Source organism: Odontomachus brunneus, unplaced genomic scaffold (genome assembly GCF_010583005.1).
Source record: "Odontomachus brunneus isolate Ranch 3 - 2012 unplaced genomic scaffold, Obru_v1 Obru_scaffold_141, whole genome shotgun sequence".
Lineage (NCBI taxonomy): Eukaryota > Metazoa > Arthropoda > Insecta > Hymenoptera > Formicidae > Odontomachus > Odontomachus brunneus.
Genome location: NW_022639591.1, coordinates 531,013 through 542,775, shown reverse-complemented (window position 1 = coordinate 542,775; position 11,763 = coordinate 531,013). Strand labels below are relative to the sequence as shown.

At 30.0% G+C, this 11,763-nt stretch overlaps 1 protein-coding gene across 25 annotated transcripts in view; it reads right to left on the bottom strand.

The window, feature by feature from the left end:
- The window catches only part of LOC116850282 (pleckstrin homology domain-containing family G member 5), a 734,731-nt gene that overhangs the window by 336,439 nt on the left and 386,529 nt on the right, over positions 1-11,763 (bottom strand). For all 25 annotated transcript variants that reach the window (XM_032828362.1, XM_032828366.1, XM_032828360.1 and 22 more), the window contains one exon: positions 3,650-3,753. In XM_032828362.1, the coding sequence (XP_032684253.1) occupies positions 3,650-3,753 (104 nt within the window). The remainder of the gene's footprint in view (positions 1-3,649; positions 3,754-11,763) is intronic.

Here is an 11,763-nt window from a genome sequence, read left to right as displayed (position 1 = left end):
GTGATATTGACATCCTTGCAAAACTTTCGTCGTGCTGATTGTACTAAATCAAAAACCCTTTGACATGGTGAAAATACGTGCAAAAATAAAGCGGAGCATTTATTGCACGATATGAGAGGAAAACGATAAGAAAATGCTATCATAACAAAATTACCGAATTTTTCTGCAAACTTCTTTCAGCTTCTTCTTTCAGTAACTTCTTCTTTTATTTTTGCACGTATTTTCACCATGTCAAAGGGTTTTTGATTTAGTACAATCAGCACGACGAAAGTTTTGCAAGGATGTCGATATCACAAGATTTTCCTACAAATATTACTTTGTATTTACTTGACCGAATTAAAATGCTTTTGTATGGTGAAAATACATGCAAAAATGAAGTAGATTATTTCTCACTCAGAAATGAAAACGATGTGGAACTTTTGCCGTTTGCATTATTTTTTGCATTACTTCTTTCTATATGCGCTGAGTTAAAAATCCTTTTACATGATGAAAGTATGTGCGTAAATGAAGCGTTCCTCAATATGAGAGGAAAACGATAAGGAATGATTACTATCATGACACCGAATCTTTCTGTAAAGATTAGTCTTTTCTACATGCGCCGAGTTAAAAACCTTTTTGCATGGTGAAAGTACGTGCGAAAATAAAGCGGGGCATTCCTCAATATAAGAGAAAAACGATAAGAGACAGTTACTATCATGACATTGAATCTTTCTGCAAAGATTAGTTCTCTCTACATGCGTATTGACTTGATCGAATTAAAAATACTTTTGTATAGTGAAGGTACATGCAAAAATCAAATACAGCATTCCTTACTCAGGGATGAAAACGATGTAGAACTATTGCTATCGTGACACTGATTTTCTTTTGCAAAAATTACAGCGCAATTACTGCTCCAATTTATATGATAAAATTGAGTGCGAATATATAGTGAAATATTGAATTTTAATTTCCATTGAAAATTATATAGAAAGCTCACATATTAGATAACATGTATTTTTCAAAACAATATTCGTAAATTACTCTAATGCGTATAATATATTTTTCGAAAAAACTTTCTTTGATGCACCCACACTGAGAGAAAAATGTATGATATTTGGAACTATAATGGCATAGTAAAAAGATTATAGTTAGGAATATAATTTTTATAGTAAATGTTACCATAATATTTGTAATATTTACAATATAAGCATAGTATAACTGACCCGTGTAAAATTTTTACCAAGAATTAAAATTATTTGAAATAAAAAATATAGTAATAAAGTGGCAAATATTGAATGGTAAGAGAAATTAACTATTTTATATAGTCAATGCAATTGGAATATTTGGCATATAGGTACATATAACTATATTTCCAAAAGGTGCTCTTTCATATATATAGAATAATAAGATGGTGACTATAAATCTGTGTTCATTCTACTATATCTTCATGTTTAGATGAACTATAAATATATGTTTGAGGCCAAAACGAACTATAAAATATAGTGCGATTATAGTTATTCCAATTATTTTTTCTCTCAGTGCAGTATATAAGCGGTTTGAAGAATTCATCAGAAAAGCAGCGAAAGGCTCTCTTGGAGAGAATATGAATATCGGCAACGTGATATTCACATTTACGTACCGTCTATATGTAAGAAAATTGAAATGACAACGTAGCACACATATTTGCATAACATCTGTGAAGGAACGATATATGAAAAAATACTGCGGTGCAACAGTAGCGCGAACATGTTCACGCTTATCAAATGTGACATTTTGACGATCGTCTTCGTTCCGTATATATATATATATATATATATATATATATATATATAGCTAGCTCAAGATGCAGCGCTTTTTTCCAAGACATGCGTGAACTAAAAATCAAGTCTTCTTTACCACGTAACCATTAAACGCTAGCATACATATTGTTTATTACTGGAATTCTCTTTTTATTTAAATTATCTATTAAAATTCACTTACGATATCTTCATAATCTTCATAATCTTCATCTTTTTTTATTTAAATTATCTATTAAAATTCACTTACAATATCTTCATAATGTTCCTGAAAGTTTTCTTTATGTCGTATACTATGTATTTGAAGCTCTAAATTTGTCACATGAAACTAAATATGACACCTGCATCGCATTTTTAATAGTAAATACAAAATTTTTTGTTGATTTCGATGCAACTTTTTAGTATGCGGCATTCATTATCGCTTATACTTTCACGTTGTAAAAGCATTTGCAGTTTTATGCATGCAATTAGAAGAAAAGAATATTTTACGAAAACAAGCCTAGCAGCATCACCTTAAGTCCTTCGAATATTATTCTAATGTCCGAATATCTGGTTATTTCAAATGTTAAAAGAAAATATCTAAATATGGGTTACTACTGTCTTTATCTATATTTTATATAATGTTTAAACTTATTATGAGCAAGTATATATACCGCTCCTATTACTTATCCTGAACTATTCTAACGATATATTAGCTTTAGTACGGATGCTATCGAACCTATATACATATAGAGTATACTATTTTAAATAATACATTTTAATATCCCTTCTATAACTCCTAGACATGTTGTCATAGGCAAAAATTTTTCAGATAAAAGTTGCATGATTTTGAGGGGGATACGTAATGATAATACGAACTTAACTTTGAATGATCTTTTCAAAGTCAAGTCAAAGTTACCTAAAATTTTTTAAATGGATATTTTATTTTATATTCTTGTAGATGATTTCAAGACTTTTTTCAAACATTTTTTCATTATTATTACGTTTTCCCAAAAATTGATAGATTGATAGATATTGAAACATTGATAGATTTAATGTTCTTTAATTTTCGTCCTTATAACATTCTTAAATCTTGCAAAGATAATGAGTAGTAGTGAGAGTAAATTAAAACATTTTTTTGCATTTTCGAAAAATGTAAAAATATCTTTATAAAAAGGATAAAAACTATAAAAGTTTTATATGAAATATTTTTTTATACATCTAAAAATTTCAAAGATATTCGCTAAAAATTAAAAATTACGTTATTTTCGAGAAATTGTTTCAATTCCTAAATATTGAGATATGCAGCTAAAAAGATATAAGTCTAATATTTTTTAATGTTATATAACATGTCCAAAGCCCGTCAAAATTGGGGAAGGACTAATTTCGACGGTTCCCTTGTAAGTACTCTGATAATATTCGCGAGCTAAGAAATATTTGGATATCACGCAGATACTAGAATATAAAAACATTTGGATTGTAAAAACAGGACTAAAAAGAAGTTTGTAACTCGCAAAGTAATAATGGTAAATAACACTGATTTTCATGAAACTGATCGCTCGCTATTCGCCTGTCGTAAAGAAATCGACTATTGTAATAAAACAATCGTGTCGCGAACTCGGATAGTTTGCATTTTTCGCATTTCTTTGTCTTTCTGTCTCTCTTTTTCTTGCAACGAGTCTTATAAGAGATTTATAAGTCATATAACATAATACACCATTCTCGCTTCCGTGTAGCGTGTATACTCGTCTCAGAATATTTATAAGTGATATTTTTCGGACGTCTGCTTATATATAGCATCCAATTACTATTCAGCATCTGAAATCTATTGTTCTTTGTGGCGCGTGTACGTATAAACGTGTGAAGTGTTAAAAGTATGATAATGCTTCACTCACGCTAGATAAGTCCCCTTCGTGGCTGGCAGAAACTCCTCGCGATCGAAGGAAGCTGCGTCGTCGCCTACTTCGAAGCTGACGCTGAAATACTCACTACTGGACACCTGTAACATATCGGAATGGCAAAACGTGTGTTTAATTTTGTTGCTTTCCATAAAAAATGAAGAAAAACATAGGCATAGTTCGGATATTTCATAAAAGGAAGCGCGCGGTGCAAAATTATTATAATATTTTGGAATATTAAATCCGTCTTGCCCAATTATTCGATTAAAAGATTCATTGCATTAAACTGCCGATGTTAAATTCGTCTTAATATTTGCAAAACTTTTTAATTTTGATTTAAATGAACGATTTTTGTAATTATTTAGTATAGGGGAGGCGACTCGAATGACTTTGACATACGTTATCAAGGTTATATCCCTGAATAACATTTAAAAGGTTTTAGCCGGCACTTGTTATTTATTAAAAAGTTATTAACAAAAAAGTTTTATAAATTGAATGTAATTCTTGCACACAGTATACATTGAAATATGGTAAACAATACACGTAGGGAAACTTGGGGCCCACGGGGTATAATGGGATATCGTTGATAATTTTTTACAAAGATGCTATCATGAAATAAAATATTATGCAATAATTACTGTTATATGTATCTTGTCGTATGTTGTTATAAGTTGTTTTATTAATTTTAGCTGAAAGTTGCTAGGAATTGTTTAATGCGTTTACTGTGTTCTCCGTGACTATATTGTAGTGTTTTTATACACTTGCATAAAATAAGTAATAATAAAATCCTGTTTTTTATTATCGTAATTCCATTTACATTATTAAACGACCTTTTCTTGTCACTTTAGTAAAGAATCTGTTTATATTATGTGTATATTTCTATTTATATAGTATATTTCTATTTATATAGTAAGAATACTTACGTCTAGGCGAGAACTGAAAATATCATGTTTAACGACTACATACTACAATTCTACCTAAAAAATCTGTATCTTGATTTTGTGAATTCTTTTGTTAATAACTTTTTAATAAACAACAAGCGCCGATTAAATCCTTTTGAATGTTATTCAGAGACATATCCTTGATAACATATATTAAGATCAAGATCATTGGAGCTGCCTTCCCTGTACTTAATTATCATGATTTTTAATGAAAAAATTAATAGCAAACGATTTTATGTGTCGCGTATATTTATGAAATTAATTATTTTTGCGCAGTTTTCTGAATGCGCGCTCGTAACGCGCGTGCGCAAAACGACTTCAATCTAACAATAATAATAAAATTATTAATAGTTTACTAATAAAAGTACTAATAATAAGTAAATAAAGTTACTAATAATTTATTATTAATAATAAAATTATTAGTAAGCAGTTATTAATAATAAAAATACTATTACTAAATATCGTTAAGATACAGAAATTAGAAGATTTAGTGTGCGATAGTGACCGATAATTGCACGTAATAATAGTAATCACATTAACTAACGCGATAAAATCGTGTGTAGATTTTCACAGATTAATTTCTCTTATGAAAATTTACTTACAATTTTTTTAAGTTACTTAAAATAATTTAAAGTTTTATAAAGTATTTTAATAGTCATATACATAAAGTTTATTTGAACTTATTGAACTTAGAAGGATTATTTATTTACTACGAAATTTGAGTAACTTGCGAATATATTTTTAACTTTACTTTTGATAAGATGATAATTAAACTCACTTCAATTATTAATTGCTCGTTAAAAACATTTAATGTATAATTATGTATAACTATATAAAATCGGATAGAAATATATAAAATTATGTTTTATAATTCATTATATGATTACATAGTTCAATAAAAAAATCTGCGGCGATAAAGGCCAATATTCTTAGTAAACTCGAGATCGCTGAAGCCAAATCTGCCAATAAAAAATGCCCATCATGTCAGATTTTTGAGATAAATCGAGTAATATGGGTAAAAAACTGCATTTTTTGCCATATTTACCAATTTTTTGTTATCAAACGAAATTTTATTTTTCAATTTCATTGACGCCACTTTAAAGTGCTTTTTTTCACCTATAAAACGTATTTTTATTTTTTACTGTACGATTTTTTTTCACAGAGTTTCTTATACTTTTCCAAAATGTATAATTTTGAGTAATTTATTTTAAACTACTTTTTATTTGGATTAATTATAATATTTTGTTAAATATCTAAAAGCAGTGACAAAATTACTGATCCACTAATAATATATATTATTTGATCGTCGTATATTTAATGTTGTTCCGTCACTTCTATGTTTGCTAGTAAATATATTATAATGTTTTGTAAATACTATAAGTTTACATTATATAAGCATAAGTCCTAGAACCATTGGGATCACCGTATGTCGCTCGATCGTCAAAGTTAAGAAACGTTTAGCGTGGTCAGAACATGGATAAATGATCGCTTTCGATACAAAAATTTCTTTTAACGAGTTAGTTCGCTTAAAGTAATCTTTTATAATATATTAAACAAAAAATACTTAAAGTTTTATTCGAAATCACAATAAGTTTATTAAAGTAACTTCCTTGGTAAACTTTGTAATTTATTTTAGTTTATTTTGAGTTTTTTAAAGTACATTTTTATAAAAGTTTCTTTTCTTCTGTTTCTTTTTCTCTTAGTGTTTCGCGCTTTTTTGGAGAAACACTCAGTCGTTTTTATATTGTATTAAGGCCTTATCGTTTAGCTCCTGGGTATAATCGCTTTAGGATCGGGATGTAATCAATAAGCAACGACATACACTGCTGTTTAAAGTGAAGTTTAACGCCTAAGCTTCGGCTGAGTCCGCAAACTTCATTTAAATGCACGACGTGGGATGTTTCCATGTATTAAATTTATGAAGGCGGTAGTCGAAGGTACTGCAGTACCTTTGATGCTGATATAACCGAGCACGAAGATACGTGTTCCAATAGTAATTAATGGGTCCTTAGGCAAATTAGAACGCTTCACAAAGATATCGCATTTATTCACGAGTAAACACGTTGAGTGCGCACACGTGTTACACATCTTTCCCTAAGGATGGGCGTTATTTCGTTATCTGTTATTGAATAATCGTTATCGAGAAGTAACGTTAGTAACCGTTATCAAAGGACTTCGTAGAAAACATTATCAAGATTGGCCCCGGCAAAAATAGCATAATTTCCTTAGGCAAAATGCTAGAAAATGGACAGTTTCCTCGTTTCAATTCTTCAAATATATAAAATCGTAATTAACCCTTAAAAGCCTGAGGTCAGACCAACAAAAATATTACTTTCGGATCAATGCGGTTACTATTATAATGGGACATTATGAATAAAATGGTTAAAATATAATTTGTTTATGATAATAGTTAAATAGTTAAAAAATGATTAAATAAATAGTTAAAAATGATTTGTTATGCTAGTTCCGTAAGATTATTTGGATTGATAGTCTGCGCTCTATTAGCTGCATTTAAAATGTTATTTAGTAGAGAGGGGACTCACGAATAAAAAGCATCCCAAAGAAGTCTAAGTTCTACAATTACAACCTTCATATGGTAGACTCCATATGGTAATTATAATGTTATAGACTAATCGCAGATATATAATAGTGTTTTAATTTCATAACATAAGGGTCAGCTACTGGAATAAGTTTCATTATCAACCATTTGTTTATTGATAATTTTGTAACAAATAATGTGTTATATATGAAAATGCTATATACACATTTCCATCATAATTTTTCCTACAGAATTCTAATCAGCAATCAGTCCTTGTAAACAATAATGTTTTCAAATTGTTTAAACAATATTATTATAAACAAATTATTTTTTAGCTATTTTATTAACTAAAAATTCATATTGTTCCCTTATAATGGTAACTGATTACTGATTCGAAAGTGATATTTTTGTTGGTTTGACCTCAGGTTTTTAAGGATTAATTACTATTATTATGTATTTTAAGAGTTAAAATGACGATGTATTACTATTACTATTTTATGTATTTGAAGAGTTAAAATGACGAAAATGCTGATTTTCTGCCTAAATATGATGTTTTGCCTAGAGAAATTTTTATTCAGTGACCCAAAAAGTACAAAATATTTCAAATTCAGCCATTTTCGACAGGTCCATTTCCATGATGTTTATTGCGGGATCCTTTGAGAAATAACGGTTAATGAACTAAACGATTATTTTTACCAAGTTATAATTTTACAAGAGCAATAATGTTTAAGATCCGAATCAACTGTTTAGGCCGAATCTACAGGCAGTATTTATAATCGGATTTTATATTTATAATCGGATCTTATATTTAAAATCGTCTGAAGTTCGTCTTCAGATACTGTACGAATAATTTCATTGGCTACGAGGTATCGGAAGATCAATTTCAATCGGAAGATCTATTATGAGTACTGGCCTATAATAGATATAGTAAACTTTAAAGCATAAGAAATTGAATCATAGTCGATTATTTTTCTCATATTTGATTATGATTGACCAATTTCTTAAAACTTTAAACTAAGTCTGCTATATGTTAACATTAAACAATTATTATGCGAAATTTGACATTTTATATGTTTAGATTGTTTATATTTATATATTTAGACTGTTTTTTCGACCGAAAATAACCAATATTTTATGATCGAATAAGAGGTCTTTTCTTTTTAACTGAACTACCTGAATACGTATTATGGAATCAATTCCGGTCGGAAATTTCTATTTCCTCTAGAAAACACAATATAAATATAAGGAATATATCTAACTAATAATATCTAACTAAAATATTTCAATAGATTAAAGCAAAATATATTTGTTTTACTATAACTTATTGGACTAATTCAGGCAGTTTAGCTAAAAAGAACAGACTTAAATGTTCACAGGAGCAATAACAAAATTAGTTGAACTAATCGATAATCAGTTAATTTGTCTTCTAACAATATTGTAGCAAATTATTAGTAACAGTTTAATCGAATAATTAAATAACTGTTGTTGAGTGTTTAAATAACTGATTATTATAACAGTTGGAACCGTTTAATGAAAATAACCGTTTAATCTATTTCTGTCTTTCCTGAGATTCTTACATATTTTTGAAAGAATGAGATAACGCGAGCATCCACGGGTATACAGTCCGTTTGTGCTTCGCGCGAAAGTAATCTTCAATCTACGCATCTCGAGCAAAGCTTAGAAAATTGGCCTGCGCTTCTTTTGCATTTCCGAAAGAGAAAGAAATGGCAATGGATTATTTAGCAGTTCTCGTGGGCGGATTCGATATTACTGCCACGTTCGCCCGCGCTTTCTTCTTGTCTTCATAAATAATACAGTAATGGTGTTCTCATAAATTCGAGTCACAGGGCACTCGCTATAGCGGCGAGCCTCGGTGGATCGAGCCGGGGGATTAAATATCGTATGGTGTCTAAACGATCCGTTTAAGTGCTCGTGGTTCGCTGAGTATCGCAGGACGTTCAGTGACCGCAAATGAAATCACTTTGCTCTGCTACTTAGAATAAAAAAATATGCGCTATGGTGCTGAAATTAATGAACTAAAAAGTATGTCTAACAGTATGATAAGTCGAAATAATTCGGAGCGATAGAGATGAAATTTTAGCAACGGCTACACGACAATTTGATAGTCGGTATTATAAAACGTTTAAGAAAGATGAAGAAGTAGAGCGAGAACCAGAGGGAAAGGAAGAAAGAGGGGGGAAGGGAGAGAGAGCACGGAATATTGCATATCTCTCGAACTTTAAAAATCCTCCTGCGGGACTTCTCGTATAAATTCGAGATGATGATAAGTGCGTGTCGCTTGGGAGAAATATTCTTTTACCTTCTTGGGAACGAATATTTTGACGCGATTAAAGATTTTCACTGCTGATCAGAATAAAATCCTTTGCCGAAGTTATACGAAGAGATTCGACTAGAAATTTCATTATGCATGTCTGTTAGACGCAAAGATCTAACTGGGTAAAGATAAAATAAAAGTAAGGTAAGGTAACCTAAAGGTAAACTTATATGCCAGAAGCTCGGTGGAACTAATTACTTCTTGTTTGTTTACCGAGTTATTCAATCGGTGGTAAATACGAATGGTTTGTAAGTCTAGTTTTCGTCGATAAAAATTTGGCAAAACAATTTTTTAGTATCTATTTTTCTAGTAAAAATACACAGTCTTGTAAGTTTAAGTGACTAAAGTTGTCATTTTCATGAGGTTTTTTTGTGTGAATTTCTCATGAAAGATTACTTTTATGCTCATGGCAAATATGAAATATTTTTTCTTGTACTTTTTATATTTACTTCTTATACTTATAATGCTTTAAGTATTTATATTTTATGATAGATTTTATAAAAACACAAAAAAATATGTAATTTTTTTTTAAATTTTAATCTCTTCTACTATAATATATCCTGTTTTCATACACTCTAATAATTACCTTTTCTTTTGAGTGACAATTATTTCATTTTTTTTTCTTCAATTATAGGCTTTGTACTAAAAAATTTCCGAAGTATTGCTTTTATAAATCAAATTTCGAATAATTGTAAATTTTTTTAGATATAGCATTAATATACAATTTAAAAAAAACAATAGAAACAAATATTCAAAATAAACTGTTATATATTAGGTGTACAAATAAGTTCGGTGCTTTCACATTCAATCAATTATAATTTCGTTTCAAATTAGTATTTTTTTCCGTTGTTTGAGAATTTTGACATGTTGATTTTAAACTTTTAAATATGCATTAACTTGATTCTGCTTGCGACTTTATTTTGAGTTGCTCAAATCCAATGAAAATGTTACTTCTGAACACCGCGAATCCAAACTCTTTGATTTTAATTTGGATATATTTTTGTGAGTGTATAGAATAAATCAATATATGAATAACGGTATATTCCATTTTTGTGCCCTATTGCTATTTAAAGGTACGATTTACACTCCCAAAGTAAAAAGGACGATTCTACTTTTCTATGTATTACTTTTAAATTAACTCTTATTGTGCACACTTCTGTAGAATCACATAATGGCCACACTGGGGTCTTTCGCAACCCCAGTTACAAAAATGTTTCAGGTTCAGTGTTACTAACAACAGATAATTAATTTAAGTGACGCAATTGAGCAAAAAAGACTATTTATCGATAGTGAAATTAGACAGGTGATTCTGCTGCACGACAACGTGCGGCCATATATGGCGAAAACAACCCTGGAAATCATCTCTTTTCTGAGCTGGGAAATCCTCTCTCATACGACTTATTCTCCAAACTTTACTTCTTCGAATTATCTGTTCCGATCGCTGCAATATCACCTGGTCGATTCCCACTTCAAATCTCCTGAGGAGATTGAAAGAAGCATCATTGACTTCATTGAATCAAAACCACCATTTTTTTACTGAAATGGGATTTCCCAGCTGCTCGAAAAATGGCTGAAGTGTGTGGAAAATAAGGACTATTTTTAAAATTAACATGTTTTTCTCGTTATTTTATAAATAAATATCAAAATCATGTTAAAAAGACCGCTCTTATTTACACCTAATAATTTAATGATTTTTGCATTTAGTTAACACTTCAATGAACTTCTGTAAATTTTTTCAGAATTTTTTTAGTACATTACTGTTATTTAATAAGACGGGGACATAATAGAGCTATACATCCGGTTTACATTGACGGAAAACAGTAGTTCGGTTTGAGGGTTAAACAAAATCAGTTTTTTGTTTCTCACACAAAATTTGACCTCCAATAATCTTGAATGTGTGGTCATTGAATTTGTCATGAAAAGGGTAACAAACGTAGATGTTTAACAAATTAGAGTTCCATTAAAAAAGTATGAAGTTGATTTTTATTTCACTTTGATACTCTACTCAAAGGTCAAACTAATAATTTCACAATATATCCCATTTGAAATTCTACAACTTATGTTTGAAATATTTCTTTTTATTTTGTTTTATTTTTATATATTTAGACCTCTCAATTTAAATGCGTTATTATATATAGACACACACACACACACACACACACACACACACACACACACACACACACACACACACACACACACACTAACGCACGCACGCACGCACGCACGCACGCACGCACGCACGCACACACGCACACACGCACACACGCACACACGCACACACGCACACGCACAC